Consider the following 26,062-nt stretch of genomic DNA (forward strand, 5'->3'; position numbering starts at 1 on the left):
TCCACTTAACTAAACCAAAACGTGTCGTAAAGCTTTTTTACTAATTTAAACCACTTAAATCACTTTTTTTCAAAACCTCTCTAAAACAGTTTCAAAACGGTCTTGATAAAAATGATCCACTTGATTTTGTAGATGAATTACTTCAACTAAGACTAAACTAAGACTTCATTTATGGATCTTTTAATGTTACGATATGTTACTTAATTAACTTACAAAACATAGGTAATGATAATTTGAAGAAAATAATGAAAACTATTGATAAGTATTGTCCATATAAGACTGTATTTAAAAATTGTTTTTGATTTTTGATAAGCACCTACATAATAACTTATTCACTTCTTACATTTTATTAAAAAATAAACTATTCCAATAATATTTATAAAAGGTTATACTAATAATGGCAATGTGAACGAAATCAATTATTGAGTTTATTTTTCTAATAAATACAAATACTAGATTTCGAACAAATATTTTTTTATTATAGTATACCAAGGTACATAAGACTATACTTATATTTATGTAAATTATGACTTTTTAATGCTGTTCTATAATAACAGTTATCATGTAGAATTTCACAAAACTCAATCCAAATGCAGAGATTATACTTAACACATGTAAATAAACAAATAGGTAGCCAATTTACATTAAAATACATTATTGTGTAATGTTATCCAACTTATTAGATTACATTATTAAATAGTAAAAAATTAAATAAATCAAATAAATCAAATCTTTCATGACCCGAAAACAATGTTTCTTAATATGTTGTAACTTAAAATAAATATAATATAAGTCACAGAAGTATAATTCTTAACAATAACCTTAATTTTAAACAAAACATTTACTAAACTAATTAAACTAATTATAAACATTTCATAATATATTGTATCATTTCAACTGCTAAGTATGAACAACAAAGAGACACTTTAAAATTTAAATACAATAAAAACTAAAAAGAAAATCCTTTATTTATCTTGACATAATATGTAACAATAGCACAGTGCTTGGTAAAATACATTAAGTTTAGAAAATGTGTAAAGTAGTAATATCATACGACTAGTATAATATTAAAAAAAGTACCTAACGAATAAAAAATAAATACCAATCACTTTTATGAAATAATTTATACCGGTTATGTGCTGATTGTACTCTGTTGTCTGTAGATCACTCAGACGTATTTTAATAACGTTTTTATTGTATGCCAACGTCAAAAGTTTAATCAGATTTAAAAATTTTCGTTTGACCTTAAAAATTTAGTTTTTAAATATTGACATACAAACGATAAGACATTTTTAATTTTAAGCTTGAACAAACATGAAAAAACCCCACAAGGATTAACATCGTTGTAATATATTTAAGAAAATAGATAAAAATCGTAACAAACAATAATTATTAATTAACGTTTATAAAAATAAAATCAATTAATTCTATACTAATGAGAATTTACAAAGCCCCTGCCTACACTATTAGTATAAAATTGAGATTATCGGAATTGATAAATTGTTTAATATATCAATAAAAAGGCTTGTGCATATTTTATCTACTGTATATTATAATATCATAACTTTTTTTTTTCTAATTAGCTTTTATTAATAATTATAGCTCAACAATTACATTATCTCAACTTATAAGTTATACAACAGTCTTGTAAATAATTTGAGTAAAAGTATTTGAATATTTTTTAAGTATACTCAAATACGTATTTTAAATACCTACATTTTGTGGGTATTCATCATCAAGTGCTTGAACAGAGTATTTTAAATACTTTCTCAGAGTATCTCTATTTAAAATCAAATACTAATTTTCAAATACCTTAGGCTTATACATTTTCTATTTTAGTTTCAATTTTAATCGTGTAAAAAAATAAAATTAAGAATTTATTACGGATTTTATTGTTTTACTGGTAACACCATTATACCCAACCGAAAATTCTAATACTTTGACGAAAAAGTCAGATTCGTATTATGTTTTGATAGTAACGACAAATTATATGATGTAAAATAATAAAAATGGTCTTTAAATTTAACGTGAAACAATGAAAATCAATTTCTATTTATTTATAAGGTTCAAAAACGTGTTTATAAAAAATTTGAAAAGAGGTATTTGAAAGTATCTATAGATACTTTTTTAAAGTATTTTCGTGCTTTTCAAAAAAATATATTCTGTATTTGTACTTGAATACTTATTCGTAATTTTCAAAAAAAGTATACTCTGTTTCTCTACTTGAATACTTTTAAAAAGTATATTTTAAAAGACTGCAGTTATAACTTATAAGTAGTTAATACGAAGAAGTTATAAAATATTAAAGTGTCATAGCTATATTATTATGAAAATAGTTACCAACGTCGTCGTGGGTGTAACTTGCGACAATATTCATAATATTTAATAATAATTATTAATTATGTAAACTGATCACTGATCATTGTAGTCGAATAAATAATATATGACTTTTGCAATATAATATATGACAGTGTCGAAACGTCGCACATAACTATAAAGTATGAATTACAAGGGCACAAGCAAATTAACAAAAGCACTAACTGAAACATAATCCACAGTGGACATACGAAACAAACTTCGTCTAGGTGATCAATCTTAGAGGAGATATACTTAGTACTTCAAAATTTAATAAAATAAAATATCGGCTGATTTATTACACTGCTCAAATGTATGAGGCTCACCAATGTTTCCTATGTTACCTAATATAATGGTATACTATTTGATTTTAACGACTTTATGCTTTTGAAGACATGTTCTATTTTTATCCGATATTTATTTGTTTAAATTTGTTTCAAACCTGAATTTCGCAATCATAATGTTTAGTGACCTTTCATCAACTAAAAAAACATACAACGATCTAATCCAAAACTTAACAATATTACAATTTTAACCGAATAAGCAAAGTAAATACTATAATTTATTTAAAATAAACTAGGTACTTCGAATTTCTGTGCTATTTTTCTGGAACACCACGGTATTAAAAACAGAAGTTTTTCCTTCATCATGATTTTTGGATGTACTAACAAGAAATACTCTTGACTTACTTTTTGTTCACTCCACACAGTAAATAAATGTTTTTCATTTATTAATGAAAACCCATTAACTTCGTATTCTTTATAGTTTTCGTATTCACTATTTTTTTCATGTAGGATGTTTGATCCTTATATATATTTCGAGAATGCATCATATTTTAATTTCTCAATTTTTAAAACTATTAAATCCACAATATATGAGTAAGTCAGAACATTATTAAATACAATTTTTAATTTTCAAGAGATCATATCAGTGTATGAATGATACTGTCACATTTATTTAATGGTATTTATAATTATATAATTGTGTTGTATAATTAACAGTAAATACAATTTGCGAACTGTGTTTAAAAAAACTTATAAACCTTTATGTCGTTTTAAATTAAATGTATAATAACATTTTAAACGTATATTCAAAGTTTCTGAGTGATGTGAAAAATTAAGAAGTTTTACAATTTACAGTTATACAAACATGTTTTGTCCATCAGTTTTTTCTTCAACATTTTTTAAGTTAGATGGAGTGCTAAAAAGTTTCGCGTAGTAGGCCCTTTTAAAAATCGAAAATCAAGTCTAGAATAAATGGTAGGTACTTTGAACAATTTTATTTTTTCTTCTTCTTAGAATTGGTAAAAACTAACGGCGGTGTTGTTTTTACCTGTTCTAGGTTTCTTTTAATTATAAAAGTTTTATTTTAAACTGTTCATCAACTTGGACTGTATCTTAAATAAAGTAAACGTGACAAAATTGTTAAACATTTATATTTTAAAAAGTAAAGAAAATAGTACTTTACAAACATATTTCTCATGTGGAAATTTATTGCCTAATTGTTATAAGTAATTTATTTGATTAAAATTAAATATAATCAATTATTAAATGCTTATATTTATTTATTGTAACTACCACCTTAAATAAATATGCATTATTAAGATATAAAAATATTTTTTAATAAAAACGTAATAAATAATATGTGCAATATTATAATAGTGAAATATAATAGGTTTACAAAATAGAAATGTAATACTAGTTTAATCTAATTTCAATAAAATACAACTACAGCGAATTACAATTTTGATGTTTTTAGCAAAAGATAAATTGGCTAAATTCCATTTTGGCCGAATTTCAATCTTTTAGGTACTCGCCCAGTATCACTTAATAATTTGAGACTAATTGATATACTGTTTAAATATATGTATATATCTGTAAATAAGAAATGTATGTTCCATTTTCCACTGAGCTTAAATAAAAAATGATAGGTATTAGGTTATTATACATCTAAAAATATACCACAGCATGATTAACAATACTTCTTTCTGCATTTATTAATATTATTTTTCATTCAAAAACCCGTTTTAACAGAAATATACTCGTACAACAAAAATGTAATCAAGTCCTAACAAATTCTTGGAATGTCGTACACAACATTATTATAATATATTATTACATAAATAAATACGTAGTGTTTACTATGGCAGATATAAAAATATTTCTTTATTTAATTTTCATCGTACCTGTAAAAAAGTTGTTTATTCACAACATAAACATGTCCAATTATTTATTATTTGAAACACAATATTTTTTCCTATTTATAACGTCGAACAACTTAAAGTTAACATTCATCGAAGACAATATTTTATTCATTGGAAAATATAATTTTAAGCTCCTTGTACCCAACACTTAAGTTTTTATAGGTTTTTTCTTACCAAGGTTAGGTTTGGTTATGTAGTGAAATAAAAAAAGTAATTGAAAGTTGAAGACGTCAAACGATATTATAAATGAGGAATACAATAAAAAAAATGTCGTTGGTAATAACCTTCTAAGTAGCACTCGTGGTTTATTTAGAAGCTAAAAACCGAATCTATACTGATTCAGATTTTAGTAATGATGATAGAGTACCTACCTAAAATGTATGATGTAACGCTTGAATGTTATGGATTAAGGTAGGATTTTTTCGTTTTATTTGCCCCTCGAAAAAAGTGCCCTTAACGAATGCATTTATGACCAAAAACCGCACTTAAAATAGTTTAATGTTTATATTTTTGATATGAATAAATTATAAACACCCATTAATATTTGAATCGACAAAAGTATAATAAGTAGCGAGTGTTTTTATTTGAATGAGGCCAAGTTTGTTTAATCTTTTATAACATAAATTGTATGGTATTCTATACATTATTATGTTATAATTAAATTCACTATATAATTGATAGCTTTATGGTCATTTTAAAAATAAAATATCTTCGTTTATTGCTTCCAAAATATGAACTATATAATAATTGATTATAACAACTCCTACAGAAGTGGTTTTTAATAGCAAGAATATCTATTAAATTTAACTGTCCATTTTCCGTTCTCTAAATGTCAACATTAAATTAGAAAATACATTCTCTCATGCCTAACCATTATATTTATTTAATGGTTAAATACAAATCTGATAAATGTTATCAATTTAAAATGTTTCTCTCCAATATACAACCAATCAGTTTGAAACTTGTATTACATTTACCACTGAATAAACCTTAATAATAACGTATACTTTACTTTCCTTTTACTCCGGAAATATTATTTCCCTGAATGGAAAAACTAAACTTTAGGTACTATTAATTTGTTCTTAAATAACAGTTAGTCAATTTATATAGAACTAAAAACCGAATACTTTTTATACTAACTACTATAAATCATATTATATTATATTAAGCATATTAAAATTACATTTATAAAATTGAATATTATAACTATATGCACACAAAAAAACTAAACCATCAACTATAAGTACCTGTATACTATGTACATTGTATATTCACTAAAAATTATACATACCTATAGCATTAGCACAGTTTATTATTATAAAATATTGTCATAATTGGGATTTATGTATTTATATAAAATGTATTGAAAAGTATAAGTAGATTGAGTATAAGTATCAAGAATTTGTTTTTAATAAAATCATTAAATTCCGTTGTAAAACATATAACTCAAAAATAAATTATTACTTTCTGTTGTGATTTCATAAGATTAAATAAAATATAATCTCATCTGGTCAGAACCTAAAATAATAGTTTTATAAATACATTTAACAGTAACACCGAAATTAATTAAGTAGCTTATAATTGTACAAAGCAACACTGTGTACTGGAGAACTATTAAATGTCTACCTTTGTCCATCAAACATGATGATATTATTTCCTACAGCATTCACAGTTAATAATAGTATTAAAAATATATTTCATGTATAATATTTTTTTGAAATTGAAATGATTGTACTTTAAAAATAATTTTTAAAATGTAAATACGAACGTTAATTTTTGGATTTTGTCAGTTTGATCAATATAAATTGAGTAGGATATAAATAAAATCATTTTTGTTAAACACTTCAGAATAATACACCACATTTACACTATTAACTAGGTAGTTTTATATAAAGAATATTCAAACGTCTTTTAATATTAATGATGTTAAAATAAGTTTTGATAAGTTAAACAATACATTGTTCTTTGGAATTCTGTTTTGAACGTAAATTTGTGAGGGGACGAGGTTTTAGTTTATCTTTTTTATGTTTTACAAGTGTGTAAAAGGACAAAACATGTATACTTACAAACAAATATTTACGAAATGTGACCTTAGTTATTATTAAAACTAATATTACTTGTTGCCTACATATAAGTATTAAATTTAGTTTCAAAAATTATGATTTTCATAAAATGGAAAGATTAATGTTATCATAATATATGTTATATTCATGTATGATATACATAAGTAGGTAAGTTGTAAAAGATAAAAGATCAAACATATAGCTACAATTATTAAATTAGCAAATTAAATTTCTATCTGATGCTATGTATCTTCTGGAAGCACATGTGAGAAAACTTATAAAATATATAATACATTTTAATCGTATTACCTATAAAACAACTAAAGTACATTTTACAAAAAACTAGTGAATATCCATATCGAAAATATTTAAACCTTAGATTTCTTAAATATGCATGTATATAGGTTTTTAGTTCCTAACATAATATTTTTGAAAAATAAATAACAGTTACTTACACTTAGTTTAATACTGCCAGGTACTGAATTTATTTGACTGCCTTTTCGTATATTATTATATAACGTTGTTTCAAAGGCTGTAATGTGATGGATATTTGATATTTGATCGTATACTAAATATAAGGTAAAATAATGGCTGAACATCAATCGTTTTGTGTAGACGAATTTAATACCTAAAGTATTTATCGTATGTCTCTTTAGCTCGTGTTAATCGTGATCATAAATATTTACAAATGTATTCTATTCATTACAAAAATGCGTTAGTACATTGTGGTACGTTGTTATCAATGTTTGTTCAGTTATCTCGTGATATAAATTTAAGGAACTTAGGTTTAACTCTATCTAAAGATTTATTTTAAAAAATAAATAAATTATAATGCATTAATAAGATATACTGACAAACGCAAAGGGATTTAAGTTGTGTGAAACATGATTTATGATGGTGACCACCAAAATATTTTATTTTTACATGTTATTTTATGATAATCTATGGCCATTGTTATATTATATGTATTATAACTTAACGGTAAATAAATATAATTAAATATGTTCCACCACATACATTTTACCACGTCATAGATATTTTAATGACAAGATTTATATTTAAAATATTATCATTTATATTAATAATTATTGTAGAATTTTTTCAATTAAAATTTCTGATCAAAAATAAATGTATGTTTGTGCTTAAATACATTATATTTTTTTAAATACAATATTTTTTAACTACATACCTAGATTTCAGTTTAATCTCTTGGAGAAAATATTTAAAACTGTACATAATACAAAATATAAACAGCCATTTTATTTTATTAGTTAATTAATCCTGAAATTTGAAATTTGAAATTTGAATAGTTTTGACTAAAATACTTCCAACAGTATGGTTACTCTACTTTATAATAATAAATTTAAATTTATTTTTATGAATTTTTTACTATACAAAATGGTTTAACCTAATACAGTAAATAGACTCAACATAGTTTAATGGATATTTATTAATATTATGGTATTTCAATGCAGCTTCTCTGGTATCCTGTATTTAAACACTGCTCAATTTTCATAAATATTTTATAGAAACAAACAACATCAAGGTATTAAAAAAAAATCATATAGGTGTTAGTGTTTAGGTAATTACTGATTATTATTTAGACATATATTATTTAAAATAACATAGGTTCCGTTGTAATTACATTTTTGCATGAAATCTGGTAAAAGTTGCGTGTCACTAGTCTATACTTATAACTATGAAAAAAAATGTGAGCATTGTAAGAGCTAAGTTTATTTTTTACAGGGCACACCTATTATTTATATTATTAAATTATAGTAAAAACCATTAAAAATTGTTTAATCAATGCATTTTTCTAATAAATAAATAATTAAAATTAGTATCAAATGTAAATTCAAACCTTAATTTGTATGTACAATCTTGCTGCATATAAGTACTTTTCAACATATGTTACCACATGGTATAATATATGACTATTATAACATTAAAATAATGGTAAATAGTATGTAAATAATAAAAACGAGATTTGATGATAAAATTCAGTACAATATTTTATGAAAATAAATTTTTTAAGAAAATCATTTTCGGTCATCTGTAGGCTAAAGTTGCATTCACTCAGCATAGACATAATAATATATGTTATACAGGAACTATAATAATTTCATCTTGCTATTAATTATAACTCCCTTTTCATCGTAATATTTTTTCCTACAGAAAAAAATGTTGATTCTGGGCATCAGTGTAGTGAAATTGACTATCCAAGACGCCGTGTTGCCATACATTTGTTATTACTATTATTTTTTTTTTAAACCTTCAGACGATTTTTTATTGTAACGATCGATGATCTTAAACAATACATTTCAAAAGTATACATAAATATTCTTGGTATATAATATACACAACATATTTAGGTTATTACTCACAATGGAGGAGTCCCGGAATTTTTATTATTGAAAACATTTTTAAAAATAACCAAAGAAGTCGGTCGCTGTATAGATATGTCTAATGTACCTCGTTATTGTGTCGATTACTGAATTCGATGTGTTGAATTTGAATTCAATGGTAAATAATTGCATACGAAAAACGATTCTGAGCAAAGACTGTCTGTAATCATCATATATTTCAAAGAATATTTTCCATATCATATTTATATTGCTATAAGTAATTTATTTTTGTATGAGTAGTACGGTAAGTTGAAATAAATTTCGAAGAAAACACATCGCATATATTAAATAATACAAATCATTATAATATTATTTCACAGAATATAACTAAATATTTATTAGAAAATTATAAGTCGATACCAACGAGAGTAGAACGGTTTAAAATAGGTTCATGAAATAACTAGCTTAAAGTGAATCTAAATATTTTAGATTCTGAGTTGAGCGACGAATGTATATTGATTTAATGATGTAGTGTGTGTTAAGATAAAGATTGAAATCCTTTTTTTATAGATTTTAAGTTTTAATTTGGATTAAATCAGATATTTAAACGAAGAATAACAATTTTAGCTATTTGGTTGTATATAGAGAAAAATAGATACGATAAACTTTACTTTTGACACTTCTCCCCTCCTTAATGTACCAATATTATCCAATCTGTCACTAGAAGCTAACCACCCGCAAAGTTAATGATTGAAGCATTGTTACGGTTACAAAAGGCTGCAAATCATTGGAGGACCATCGGTTTGCAAAATGTACCTAAAGAATGTGACGCGAGTGATATTATACATAAGGATTTAAAAGATACCAAAAATATAGTCACAGTGATTGTAAAAGCATATGTACGAAAAAAAGAAAAGGTATTGTCGAAATCGTGCTGTGACCTCTAGGTATACCAGTGTATGGTATAATATATATAAGCTGGTCACTATGGAATAAGGCTTATAAATCCATTTAGCCATAAGCTATAATAAGTGTGTTTTATTGTATCATAAATGTTTTTGAACTGACTAACTATTTTTGATTTATATTATAAATTATAATTTAAAATATTTGACTTTATACTTGTTCCAAAGTTTGTTTTGTATCAATCTGATAATAATAAAGTATTGCGAACCATTAAAATATAGGTACATGACTTACAAACTTACAATAATTAGATAAATTATTGTATGATATGTATAAATATTAAAACTTAGACAACTTGGTGTTATTACCAATTCAAAAGGAAATTTGAATTAATTAATTTTTCAACTATCAATAATTTATACTCATATAATACCTATTTCAACTTTTCTTCGATCTGCTAATAACCGCCAAACATATTCTACATGACGTGTAATACAAAAAACTGAAGAAATTGAATCGAGAAAAAGCTTACAGAACAACCTATATTGGAGACTGAGACCAACTTTCTAAACGAACTAGGAATAATATTATTGATAACAAATTTTCATTAAAAATACAATATTTTTTTGGGATTTCCTTCAATTGGATTTGTAATTTGTATAACTATAGGTTTTATAGATATCAAGGCTTTAATTTTAAGAATGCAAGCTAATATATTCGAAATATGAGTTGTTAACATAATTATTTAAGACATTGCCAACAAAATAAAGCTCATTTAATTGCATTGCCTATTTGTTCTAATGAAGTTTATAATTATACATCACATTACTATCTAATTCGATGTGAGTGAAATGAGTGAAATTTACTTTAGTACTTATGTTGTGTACATTTTTAAATTATTAAAATATTTAAAAGCAATTAATATTAATTTAAGCAACTATAATAATATTCAAGAGCTATAATAAATATCATATTTAGATTTAAATTTAAAAAACTTTATTGTTGTAGTTTTTAAATATTTTTTTTTATGCTAAAAAGTAAAAAGTTCTTAAACGTATATATTTATAAATATTAGTTCTAAAAACCCTCCATCCATCAAAACTATATTATAAAAATTATCTATATAAGAATTAAGTTCACAACAAATTATGAAAGGAATGCTTTTGACTAATGTTTATTTCAACGATGACCTATAGTTATTAAAATATTTTTTACATTTTCCTGTTTCTAAAAATATGATATTGTTCGAAATTGAATTCCACCAAAATTATTTTTAATTTGTAAAAAAGATTTTCATATTTTTCCCTTTTTTTTTGTAAACCATAAACATTTAAAATTAGTTAACGAATAAAGCCGGATTGTTTAATACATTAATAAACGTCGGTTGTGTTTAATGGATTTTGCATACAGTTAATCACTTGGCCTTCATTATTTATTTACGATAGGTATCCATAAAGGCGTAAAAAAACAATTCCCATTTTGACGTCTTTAAACGACGACCACCGCTTACTAGTATGAATGCTTCACGGTAAAAGGGTTAATTGTGTTTTTTTTTATTAATCAACTAGCTAAACTACCTATTGAGTATAGACACCACCTTTTTTGAACGTAATTTAATCGAAATTATTCAACCGCAGTTAGTTACATGGGGGTGGGGGATAGATACTGAAAAAAAAATGGTCTCTTATTTTTCCTTCTTCGTTGCACAAAATATACGAATATCCTTTGACAGCATAATTAATCAAGTCAGATAACCCACCGGCCAGCTGGCCCGCGGCCACTTTGTTAAAAAGTATTAACTGGGTTTTTGAAAACCGGCTAATTTGTGAGAGTGTTAGTAGGGAATGGGAAAAAAGCAACTGTCTTGGACACATCTGTATGGTACAAGTTATTATACTTATGGCCTTATGGGTTCCAGTGTAAAACTGCCTGTATAACGTCCACCTAAGTCCTCTAATACACGCAGTGGTATAAAATATTTTATAACCTAAAGACCATACCTGAGCTTTTTTTTACCGTTTTCCTCGAAAATGCCTACAACGTAGTTAATTTTGTGCTCGTTGATAATTTATCATGTTTTATATACGCAACTAAACACTATGCTCGTGTCACGACGAAAATAAAATAAACTATTTTGTTTGTCTAATCATAATATGACCATTATAAAAATAATCATTATTTTCCAGTTTTTGTAAACGAAAAAACAACAACACGGGTAATAAAATAGAATTAAGATTTTAAAACGTTAAATATTTTATTCTATCCTCGTATTATACTATAATAGTCGTGTGTCATAGAGACACTACTGAAACAGTTTTTACTGATAATTATTAAAACGTCCGTGTCATTGTTCATAGATCCATCTATATTAGTTGAACTTTAAAACCGGTCCAAATCAATACAGTTTGGTGGGCATTTAGAAAAATCATTATATAATTTAGTAGACATTTGTCATGGATAGGTTTTATATAAATACATCTCAGGGATACTTATCACGTGTATTAGTAACTCTTACTTTTCCCAGTTTCAATCAAAATCTGTATAATACTGATATTTCTAACCAAACTTTATTATTATTTATCAATTTAACAGCTTGAAAATAGCCAACATATTTCGATAAATTATATAATGTTTTCAAAATGTTGATATTCTATTCAGAACTTTAACAAAATTGTATTTTCTATAAATAATAAAGAATACAATAATTATTGTCAAAACATAATTCCGTAGTATTTCCGGTGTAATTATCACGTAAAGTACATATATATATTATATATTTTATTAATATATTAGCAACTATTAATACCTTACTGCCAGAATAATTAAGAAGAATAAACATATACAATATTATTTGGGATGGATACGATGGTTATGCATATATTATTAAAAAAGGTGGAAATATATTCCACTCTGCAACGTTGTCAAAATAATAAATTACCATATACCTACCTAACCTATATGCTGTGTAAATCCTGTAATATTTGTATAACGAACATAAATACATTATAACATGTCAAAACCACACGAACTAAATTATCTGACGTGAATTATTAATAAAAATTATAATTTTAATTGTTAGCTCTAATCAAGTCCGATGTAGTACGTATGTAGTATTATTTATCACCGCATACGTGCAAAATACATTAACCGGTGTAGATGATATACATTCCAATTTAAACGTGAACGACAAGCTTATTCAATATTCAGCTTAGGAGATCAAAATTAGACCAGAAATTCTAATCAAAATTGCTGCCCACGACAAAACCGTCGGTAATTGGTAATAATATAACACTGCAGCGTTTATTTAATATGAAACTGTCGGCGGGTATAGGTATTGTTTGAATATAATTTATTCACACTTGTTGAATTTATAATCAAATTCGTAATAAACTAAAACCGAACTGGAATAAAGTTATTAAGAAAAAAGCTTAGCGTACCAATACTCTTTTAAGAACGTCTGAAGTTAAAATTTTCACAAAATTTGTCCAAATCACGAAAATGTGCATATTATTTTACAACGAAAATTGCATAAAATGTTAAATATTCATAACTAAGGTTTAAAAATGTAAAACAAAGTTTCATATACGCCTTGCTTACCAGAATTATAAAAAAAAATTGAACTTGATTCCAAAAATAGTTTTTAATGAAATATATAAAACGTAGAAAATTTAAATTTCAATGAACTTGGATATTCCCTTTTAAAATCACGGTTTTTCATCACAAAATTTAAGTGTTTCAAATACAACTCAAAAAGTTTTAACTGTGAACAAATACTTGAAACATTCGGCCGTTACTTAAAATACTATTTTACTAACTCAATACAATTTTTAAAATATTAGGTTAAGTATTAAAGGTATAGTAAAGGTATTAATAGGAAATTTAAAGTTTTTAGGCTTCGTCAACAATAAGCTTGAACATTCAATAGGAGATCCCACATAAGCATCTGTCTTCTTCACAAATTCAAAATATTAAAATTACTGAAGTGTGTTTTTCATACACATTTGAAGTTCAAATTTTAACATAAATCGTCCAAATCACGGAGATTTTCAAATTATCTTGTAGTAAACAATGTATTAAACGTTTAATTTTGATAGTATTTAAGACTTGAGAATTTAACAAAAGTATAGTTCTCACTGAGATCCAAAAATATAAAATCACAACGTTATAGACAACATTTGAAGTTTAAACGTATAAAACAATACATTGGATATTTAAACAAAGTATATTACGGTTTTAGTTATCTATTTTTTTTACTTATATTTTAATATTGCATCAATTAAAAATATTTAGATTAATTTATTTTAAGATGTTGCATATTTATATCGTATTTAAGCGCCTCCCGTAATAATAATTGTATGTATTAATAACTTTGACCTTCAAAATCTGTTTTGTTTATTATACTTATACATTAGTATCTACATTTTTTAAAATCGTAAACGTTCGTGTTGCACAGCTCTAAATATTGTCGTGCGATATAAATATGATACTAATAGTGGAACACCAATTTACCATAATGGCAGCATAAATATATAATAAAATATGGGTACTAGGTAAGTACCTATATACTGAATAAAGGTAGTTTATAATATAGTCTGACAGACCGTCTCAGCTCAGAATCGTTTTTCGTACTAGCAATGATTTATCATTGAACTCAAATTTAACACATCCATTACAGTGCCACCCACACTATGACGAAGTACTCTCGGCACCAACTATACAGCAGCAGAGCGGTCATACCTATTATACTTGCCCACTTTTACAATACGCGGGTAATTGATTTCCACACAGCAAAAAATGGTCGTATTGCCTGTGGGCTTAACTTTAGCGATGAAACTATGAAAGTAACATGATATACGTATTATAGATATTGTTACATCGACGTATTAAACGTCTACCTATTATTGCTATTAATAACTGTGATTTTAAAAATACCATGAAATTAATATCCCACTAGGTCCTTAGTTATCCTTAGTTTTTATTTTTCCGTTCGCTTGTAAAGAATGCGATAAATTCATATTGATCACAAAAGTAATATTATGCATCTGATTTAGATCTATCACATCTTATTCTTTAAAGTTTCAAAGTAGTTTAAATTGTAAACTACCTCCGTAGGTACATGTTTATTGTTTTTGTTCTGATTGTTGAAGTGATCAACAAATATTTTTGAATTACTCACTCAGATAAAATATTTAAATATTTTTGTACAGTGACAAACAATAGTGTTTAATCTGCAATGTCTTCATACAATACATTATTTTGAACTATACAGAAAAAGCATATGAGCTTAAAAGCCAGATAAATGCATATTAGTACCAGTCAGCGGGTGTTATTTTGTTTGTTTGTTACTTTCTGGAATTTAAGATAAGGTAAGTTATAAGTAGGGCCATTGAAACGAATAAATTAATTTTCTTTTCATTTCAACTGTTTTTAAATTAAAATACGGAAAGAAAAGCAGAACGATCATTCGTGTAATTTCCCACAATATATCATATAAATTATTTATGAACTGAGTTTTGTTAAGATTTCTGAACGGTACATAAAGGTCGGTCGCCATTGTTGATGTATTCCCGACGACTTGAAAAAATATGTTTTATGAAATTTTGTTGACTGTTATAGTATCTGCTTGATATTTCTTATACATTTTTAAGGTTCTATTCGTGTTTTTAATAATTCAGTGCAACTTTATAGAATTGTAATCGACACAGTTAGGTACTTAATCGGAAGTATTGTCTTTGAATGTACTGAATGCTAGTAGCCCAATGTTCATTTTTGGTCGTTAATATCCAGTACTCACGACATTTGCTAACCATAATTATTACTACATATTTCGGTAATTTCCGGAGAAAAATAATAAAACTGAAGTATACATATAAATTTTGAACAATGTTTAATATGATTATTATAATTTATAGGTATATATTATAGTTATATTCATTGTATCTATAACGATAATGTTACATATAAATTATAAGTTAAACATAAATGCACACTATATACATCTGATAGTAATTTATTTTATACTTTCAGTATTTTAAATTTAAATAATCAATTTATTATTTTTTATTTTTTATTTCAAATCCAGCTTATATTTCGGTTATTTGCCAATGTATTATATTCTTGTAGTTGTTCAAACGCATAAGTAACTTAAGCTTATCATCGTAAATGGTTATTGATTTTAGTAATGAATACTAATTAAGATTAATTTGTTATTACTGCCTACTATTTGATAACCATTTAGGAACGAGTATTTAACCTGTAAATTAACTCATTATATCCACACAAATATATTTAATGAAATCATGAGGGCTTTTGTACTTACCAGTACAAAACAAATAGGTGTATTAAACGTATTATATTATAATTCAATAGTATGCATACAAATATATAGGTACATCACATTTTGTAACTTGGAAAGCCGTTTTTTTTATGTTATGACCAACATAAAAAAAAAATTTTAAAAACCTAAAGGTTAGACATTTAAATGGTTAACCAGTTTTGAGATAATGTTTAGACGAATTGATATGTTAATCGTTCAGAGGTACTATAAGGTATACATGGTTTTTGTAATAGGTGATTTTGCTCTAAAAATAACTTAAAAACATCAAATTAATGATTTTGCGTGAATTCGTCCAGTTCAAATTGTGCGAGGGCTAAAGAGAGAGAGAAAACTAACATTGCTATGACATCTTAATACAAATGCACATACATTTTTTACGCATCAACAAATATTCAAATAATAAAAATGGTAAAGTATTTTAAAATATGAAATCTAAATCAATGTATTATATACATAAAATGATCTTATGATATTAAACGATAACAATGTGGTAAGAATTTTCGAAACAAAATTATTTAGACGTTTTCCGAACCACACAATACAATACAAATGGGTGAATAAAATATAATTAGTAAAATAATTATACTTAATAAGAAATCGGTGTTTTTAAATCAATATTTTATTTTTAAATCCAATTGAATATGCAAAAAATCAATATAAACGTATGGCATTGTACATTGAAATGTAAAATATAAGCGAAAAAAGAACAACGAAAAATACATAAATACACTCAACACTTTTCACCCCAACTGAGTATTAAAACGCATCAAAATTAAAGTGAAGATTCATTAAACAACGTGAAATGAGTGGCAAGCAAAATCGAATCAAATAATACTCGTTCAATTATTATGAGGGTTCTTCGATTAATCAGGTTTCAACTTCGTCAGCAGTTCCATTATTGCCAAAGATTAATCGCTTCAAACTTGTAATATAGTGTTTAGGTAAACCAAAATTAGTTTGTTTTTTTTTTCACCTAACATTTCATCATATAATATTAACAACACGATGAATCGACGTCACACGTGAACTGGCGGCAATGCGTTGACGTGCGATGAATTAACTTGATACCTTCGGTTTAACTATGTATTTTAGTGTACGGGAAATAACGATGTGTATTTATTATTTAACACATAATAAATTTGCATATCCGCTGAAACTAATTATTTTTTCAATTTAAAATAATTATGTAATACTTGACAAATTTAGATGATTTTTAGTTTATCGAATTTTATAATTTATTATCAAACCACTGTCATTGTATATTTTAAATAAACAAACATTGCAAAATAAAGAATTTTTATTCGAAAATATGATATTATGAACAAGAACAAACAAAATATAAAAATAAAAATAATTTAATAAAAATTGTTTTTATATTATCTTTATATTATTTTGATTTGTAATACTTGTAATATACATAGGTAGATTAGTTAAAATTAATAAATAAAATGGGTGTAATCTCATATTAAATGTTTGTTCATTGTTCTCTCATTTTCACAATGATAGGTTTATTATTTATTAATAAAATTATATATAAAAATTATATAATTTTTATTCTGTAGTAAAAAATGTGCCGATCTCGACTTTAAAGAAATTAATGAATGTACATTACCTATTCAGTACTTATACTAATTTATAATTTCAATTATTTTGAACTAAATTATTCATTTTAAATAATCAGTCGTAATTACCTATTTGTAAAATAAATAAACAATAATTTGATTCTAATTAATACGCGATACAACCTGAGCATTATATTCCATTAAACAAAAAAAAATTTAACTTAAACCATTAAACCAAAAATTAAATAACATTTATTTAATATAAATAAATGTCCATAATTGTTCAAAACAACATTAACACACTATTTTTTTTAAAGTAATAACTAAACAGAATACATTATAGAACTTTATAGTTGCTTAATATTTTTTTTTCTTTGGAAAGTTAAATCAGTTTTGGGGTGTTTAAAATTTAAATTAGCTCTTATTTTGCTAAAATATTATCCAAATGTTTGTGGTTATTGATAAAGTATTTTAAAGTACCAAATAACTAACAATAAATTCAAAAAAGTTTTTACACATAATATCATAAATTCATAAATTTAGTCCTATATAAACATTAATATATTAAACTTTATCAGGTAATCGTAATTCATATTATATTTATTTTGAGTGTTAAACTCAAGATTGTTTTTTTTTTTTGATAATTTTATGGATTACACATTTTTTTATAATATGTGATTATACTATCATATTATATCTTGAAAGTGAAAGTGAGTGAAGCTAGGAGTGTGCCTCCTAATACCTGTTTTATGTATTATTTTTTTTACAGTTTTTCATAAATTCTGGATTGCCTGAAATAGGTATCCGGTGTATTATTACGTTTCAAGTCTGTAAAAAACGTTCCGCATCCATTGGCCCCAAAACTGTGTCTTAAAACGAAATAATCACTATAAATAATCACAACTGTTCCGATTTCCAAATCCAAAATTTCTTTCATTTTATCCAACGATCTCCGGCTGTTATAACAGTTTAAAATAGTAACACACAGTTACGCAATTATTAGGTGAAAAGTCAACTTTATAGCGACCATGAAGAATTGAAGAAGTGTTTTTATTGTGTAAAATCGAAAGTAATAAAAATATTTACTACTTTTACGATCTAGTAAATTCATGTCGGTTACAGTTGAGTACAGCCATCCCCTTTTCCGATATTTTAACATTTATATCGTATCTTTCAACACTCCTCGGGACGGTTGTATAACCATCAGATTAGGGTGTTAGGCGGCTCCGAAATAGTTTACTGTAAGACATACGAACACTATTGATTTATCATAATATGTGACAAAAATATACAAAAACAACAAAATATAATAATAGATGTGTATTCAATGTTTTAAAAAAAAAATAATAATAATTGCTTGAGCACTGTACGGCAGCTTTTGTATGATTACATAGGCATTTAAAATCACGACAGGTGATGGTTAGGAAAGTGGAATGGCGTGCAGTGCTTGGATTGAACATGGCGACGACAAGACAGACCCATTAATTTTCTAAACTATTAAATTCGTATTATTATACAAATATTCGTGTTACAGTTCATATATTTTAAGATTCTGAACGGAGTGTTAAATGTATTGTTTTTTCAATGATGTGTTTGTTTTTTTGTTTTTTTTTTTGTCTGTTAGGAGCAATAAAAACGTTAAGATTTCAAATGTTGACGACATGAGATATAAAAATAACGATTTTTCATCAAACAATTTTTTTATTTTGCTGTACCTAAATCAGTAGATACTTTACCGCAATGTTTATATTATCATTTTCTACGAATAGTTTAATTTTGACTGGGTTGGGGCTATTTATAGACTTCCAATTTTCTTATACATAAATAAATTATCATAAACAAAATTTTCATCTTCAAATGGCTTAAAAACGTATAAAAGGTTCTTCATAAGTTGTTATTGCTGAGATTTAAAAATATAATTGAACACAAATCTAATATAGTTGGAAATTATTTTGTAGTTAAGCAATTTAAAGATTTCAAAATTTCAAAATTTTTGAAAATTTGAATACTTCATATTCCTAAGTTGTTATTTCCGTTTTTCTTTTGTTGTTCTCGATTGAAATTAAAAATTCCACAAATATTTTTTGATGAACTTCTAAAATTTTAATTTAAATGAAGTTGGATATGTACGCATGAAATATCGTTTTGTCATTAAAAAATGTTCTTATTTTACTGTAATTCAAGATAGGTACTTGAAATGTCCACAAAATGTTTTTATAAGCATTTTTTACGCATGGTGATATTTTAAAAAAATTGAAAAAGGTCCTGGATTATTTATTTTGTCCAGTCTCTAGTTCGATCATCCTCGAATGGTCCAAAAGGCTTTCTCAGAATTTCCGAATTTGCTTTTCGAAGACTTCTCACTTAACTCGTTCGGTTTTTCTGAAAAGTCGTTATGTTTCTCATCCGTATAACACCCGCTGGTATAGGTACATCTGGACTTTTAGGTTTATCGATGTATAATATATAGCTTCGAACGTGGCAGTTTTTGATTCTATTTCGTTTTTCATTATAATTCGTGTGAACACATAACAATAGCGATGTAATTGAATATTGTATCGAATTTATTAAATCTGACATAATAATTTAACGATCCGTTTTTTTTTTTTTTAGGCGCGAGATCACGGCATTGCAGACCGAAAACTACAGCCTGGAACGACAGCTGTTCAGCTACCAGAAGAGCATGTCGCTGGTGCAGAGCCGGGGCACCACCTACTCGGACGACCTGGACCCGACGGACCTCGGCGACGGCGGCTGCGTCCCGGTGGACGACCGCGAAGATCAGCCGCACCACCAGCACAGTCAAGGCGTCGGTGCCGGCGGCGGTGCGTTCTACGACGACGGCGCGCCCCTCCAGCTGCAGTCCGCCGTGGTCGTCGGCCCGGACGGCTACCCGCTGGCCCCGCACCACCAACACCACCATCAGCAGCAGCAGCAGCAGCAGCAGCAGCACCCGCCGCACCATCAACTGCACCATCACCACCCGCTGCCGCAGCCGCCGCAGCAGCACCACCACCACCACCCATGAGGTCGGCTGCCGTTCCACGAGACCGACGACGGCCACCGTCACGTGCCGCACTACCGGCACTCGGACGGCGGCGGTGGCCCGGCCACGTGGACGTCGGTGGCCAGCAACGCGGTCACCACAGTGTTCAAAAAGGCCCAGAGACGTTTCAGCGTCATCCTCTACAACAACAACAACCCCATGTGAAAGTGCCAAAAATCGTATCGCATATATCAGTGTTTCCCAAACTTTTTCCAATGATGGCGACCCATAAATGTAATCTTCATTGTGTACCCGATCCCCTGCTAAAAAAAAAAAAATCAAGTATGCCATGAATTAATACTATTTTTGCTATGATAAATTGTATCATTCTCGCCGATAAGATAACAAATATTCCGTAATCGTAATAAAATATTATAAAGATTACTAAAAATACGTCATACATTCAACGATACCAGTTAGACTTCGCATTATTATTAAATATATAGTGGTATCAATTTACGGGTAAAAATAACAGTTATCTTAACCGCGATTCGTGACCCGTGCAGGTTTGAGAAACGCTGATATATGTAGTATAATACCAGCTCGTATTTGATTTTAACTCTATCGTTTTGATAACATTATTATTAGGTAGGTTTCACGCCCCTGCATGATAATATTGCGTTTACGTTTCACTTCGTTTTAGGCGTTTGTCGACTAGGCGCATTCGATTTCACTCTGTGGTGAATAGAATGAGTTTGCGGTGGAGAAATAGAGAGGGTGGGTGAAAGAGCGAGATAGAGGGTGGGCGATACAAGAGAGAAGAGTGGGAAACAGGAGAGGAGCTACCCTAAAACTTTCTTGTCCGTCAGCCTTCAACCGACAAAATATACCTACAATTACCTCGTATTTCGAACGACTAAAAAAGAAAATAGTTCAACGAATATTTTTAAATTTTTTTTTTTTTTTGACACTACGCTGCTGTATATATGTATATTATTATAATAATACTTATCGCAAAAACCCGACGACTTTCGTCACGCATAATATTTTAATATATTCACATGAATATTACGTAAATTATTATGCATGTGCTACGCAGGTCGAAATATGCCCCTTAGGTATAATAATAATTAATGATATATAACATAGTATAATATACCAACGTAGCATTTAAATATTGAAAATAAATCATGAAAATATCGTGGAGCAGAAAAAAAATGTGTAACACATTTTTGAATTTAATGTAAGATATTCAAACTGAAAACCCCTTTATTATAATATTGTTTTTTGAAATTACACTAATTCGGAACAGACTAGTTTACGCATCCTTAGGCATTTTACACTGATAAGTTCCTCCTAGTCCTCGGATAAGTACCTATAATTGTATTGTTTTTCTACCATGCCTGAATACACCAAAAATGTAGACAACACCAATGCTGTTATTCAGCTCCTACTGAATAATAAGGTAAACACAATCAAGACTACTTCTTTCAAAATACAAATTATTTTTAAAACTTCAATATAGTATAATACGCATCGCTAAAATCGTTGTAAATATTTATCATTGTGCTTTAAAATGTTTAAATTGATAAGCCTTTAACACGTTAAGTCTTCTAATTGTTTCATGGTCCCAATTTTACTATCATTATATGGCTCGAAAGACAATCGTTCAACAATATATATTTTATGTCATAGAAAATTGTCATTGATCGCACGAAGTTATTTTTTATTTGAAAAACAATTAAACTATATTTACGTTGTGTAAACAATGTCTTTAATAACTATAAATTTTAACGTACTCGTATTTTCTATAAAATCTCTTCATACCAAAATGATAATAAATTATATTCGTACGTTGCTACGCGCGTCTACATTTACCATGTATTCTATTACACAATTATATAGTACCACCAAAGTGACTAACAATCTGACTATTGAATAAATGAAATCTATAAATATTAGGACCAATAGTAATGACTAATGAATAATGATGATAGTGGGGTCGAAATGACAGTCGGCATCTATATCAATATTTTATCTTAATCCTTTTTCACAGGGGAAAAATAAAAAACAAAAGTGCAAAACGACTTTTTTCCCACCAAATAAAAGATTTATTTCATGAATTTTGGATTTTATAATTTACTCATTCGCCGATTTATAGTTACATTATAGTTACTCTTCTCTCATTTTTGAATCGATGAAATTTTGTTCAATAAAATATAAATCGAATAATATATTATTATACATTGCATAACTTAACATTGCATTATACCTACTTAAGTAGATATGAATTAATTCTATTTTGGAGTTTGATTTGAAAGTCATTAAACATTTTGTCTTAAATTGACTTTTTCTATACTATTAGTCGTAAATTCTCAGGTTAAAAATGTGTATCGTTTTTGGGATGGTAAACACTAAATGTTGATAAGAATAAGGCAATAGCTAAGTACTACATAATTTTTAATCGACATTTTTGTTTAAAACTTACAATTCACGTTTGGACTTCCGATAAGTGACGTTGGATATCCCATTAACTAGATTAAATCATCGTTAATTCTATGACATTAGAAATACTTTTGCATAGATCACTTAATTGCATGTACTTATACGATAAATTTTAGATCATCACGTATTCGATTATTTTCAAAACATTTGAATAATAATATTTATTTTCTACCTATTCAACAATTCATCTCTTGTTTTGTTTTTTTTTTTAATATCTATAAGTGCTCGTCCCAAATTCTGATTTGAATGTATTATGTATTGGAAAGTTCCGGTCAGTTTTTATATCCTTTCATTTGCAGTTTGTGTGGGTTTTTAATTTTTTTTAGCTTTTTATTCATAATTCATAATTTATATTCACGTTTCTTCGGAACATCTGTATTTAATTAATTTACTGTGAAACACGTGATATTTATATTGTTAAATGACGTGCGTACAAGGCAATTATGTGATTTATTATTTTAAAATTCTACATTCTAGTCATATCGATTCAGGGGAAGATAAAATAAAAGATACATGATGGATCATTTAACTTATCACAATGTCCATACATTGCACAGGCAGTGAAAACACAAATCCATCCATAAACCATTTATTTCCACCTTTTTTAAAAACATTTTTGAAAACAATTTTGTATTGATTGAAAATTAAAATAACCTGTGCTCTCAATTTTAATTGATTGGTAATCATATACCACGAAAATAATATTAAAATTTCGTTCTAAAATTTTATCTTATATTAATACAAAAATTTAAAAAATAACGTAGGTATGTCTGGTATGTATATAAACACATTCAATACGGGGTTTTCTATAAAATATAATATATTCTTCACACGACTTTATACTAAATTTATACCAATCGAACGTGGCGAATACTTTGTGAATCATTGATATTTATAATGAACGAGAATGAAATATGTACAATGGCACAAATTTTTTCTCAGAAATACAACTTGAACATTTTTTTTTTTCATTTTATTATTCGTATTCTAAAATTCCAAAAAGTCACAGTTCATTTTAAATATATTGTATGTGCTATTTTTATTATAATTTAGCTATTATTACTTTTCAAACGTTTTCTGACAGTGCTGGTAGAGGTATAAACAATTTGTGCAATTAAAAAATACCATACAATACGTACACCTCAGCATTTTAAAAATAATACAATATAAATACTATTAAATGGTATTAAAATATAGAAATTAAAAATTATGTACTACACTCACCTAAAAGCGTTCCGCGTATATTTCTGTTTCAGATGTACAGGTAAACCGTACGCGGTTTATCCGAGTCGTTGAAAACATTAATTTTAAAATTTAGAAGCTGGTAACAAAACCTTTTGTCGTGCGTATGTGTTTATTAATTTTACGTCTGGTATTTTTGGAATGTTCGAGTATATTATGTTCTGCATTGAACCTTTTGTGGTTCTATGGTTTCACGAATACTTTTAAAATGCGAGGCTGAATTTCATATGGGATTAATGGGTTTAACCCCCGTAAAACCGTATAGAAGTTTTCGAAATTAAATTGTTATGGTGATGATTTAGAAACTTTAGATAGTAGGTACGTACCTAAACCAAACAACAAAACACCTACCCACTTCTCTGCAAAACTATTAAAATATAATCAGGTAGTATTGTATTATACCGTTATTTGTATTCGGTAGTATTTATTTGTTTTTTGACTTCATTTTGTTACGTCACAAGGACCTATAATGTCATTGGATTTCTAGATTACAATTATTGTACTTAATAATGTTTAGCACGCGCAGGGGTCTCTGTATCTCTGCACTCCGTGACGGTCGGTATACACGGGCCCTCGTGTTCACTAAAATGAGCACGAAAAATTTAAGCGAAAATTCTAAAAAAATATTTAGTACACGTTTGTCGGAAAATATTTTAAAGGTTTCCCCATACGGTATATATTATAACATTATATAATAGGTATACGTACGGTAATCATAAACCGACTCGAAAAGTTTTTTTTTTTTTTATGTATTCGGGACACGTATCATGCATTCAAACGCCCAAAACTGCAACGCTAGGGTTTTGACTTGAATTTTCTATATTTCTTTCCTCTCCGTTTTTGATCTAGTGTACCAAAATAGTTAAGACACGTGTCGTCACAGTCGCCGTCTGACTGTACAACGATTCCATTACTCTCGCGACAAGCCCGCGAAAATATTTTTTTCTCCGTTTTTTTTTTTTACCAACGTTTCGTCCTCCCTCACGATCTCGTTCGTGAACACTCGTCGTATTATTATAAGGTCGGTGCATTATTAGACATTTATTTCCTAGCATACCTTATACTGGTAGCATGATAATATATAGCACTGCGAGTTTTGTACGATCGCGATTCATACGAAAACGCGTAATATTTTAATATAGTACATAATATATTATTATATAGATGACATTTATTTTTTCTAACGCTTGTACAAAAAATGAACTTACTATATTTACTATTTGAAACTGCGAAGATTGGTTTTTTTTCATAATTAGACGAATTATTTATTTTTATCCGTACAACTATAGGACGACGGTATGACGTACAATTAGTATACCTGCGAAACATAGTATAATATGTCATGTCAATATAATATCATAATGTTATAGAATGTACCTACCCGTATTAGACGATTAGAGAGGGTAGGTAAGCGGATTTTTTTTTCTGCAACGTTACAGACATATTTCTGCCGCCTCCGACCAATGTCATATTTTATGTAGGTATACGCATAACGTGCATTGTTTTATCTAATAAATTCAGTGTATGAGGTATATTTTTATTATATTGCACATGCAAA

The 26,062-nt window shown here is 27.2% G+C and overlaps 1 protein-coding gene across 1 annotated transcript in view; it reads left to right on the forward strand.

Annotated features, from left to right (window-relative positions):
• LOC111037543 (mastermind-like domain-containing protein 1) overlaps positions 1 to 20,905 on the forward strand; it is a 44,024-nt gene extending 23,119 nt beyond the window's left edge. The window contains exon 3 of the mRNA XM_022320183.1: positions 20,385 to 20,905. Coding sequence (XP_022175875.1) covers positions 20,385 to 20,799 — 415 coding nt within the window. The 3' untranslated portion in view covers positions 20,800 to 20,905. The remainder of the gene's footprint in view (positions 1 to 20,384) is intronic.
• The last annotated feature ends 5,157 nt before the right edge of the window (positions 20,906 to 26,062 follow it).

The sequence above is a fragment of the Myzus persicae genome, unplaced genomic scaffold, assembly GCF_001856785.1.
Source record: "Myzus persicae strain clone G006 unplaced genomic scaffold, MPER_G0061.0, whole genome shotgun sequence".
NCBI classification, from domain to species: domain Eukaryota; kingdom Metazoa; phylum Arthropoda; class Insecta; order Hemiptera; family Aphididae; genus Myzus; species Myzus persicae.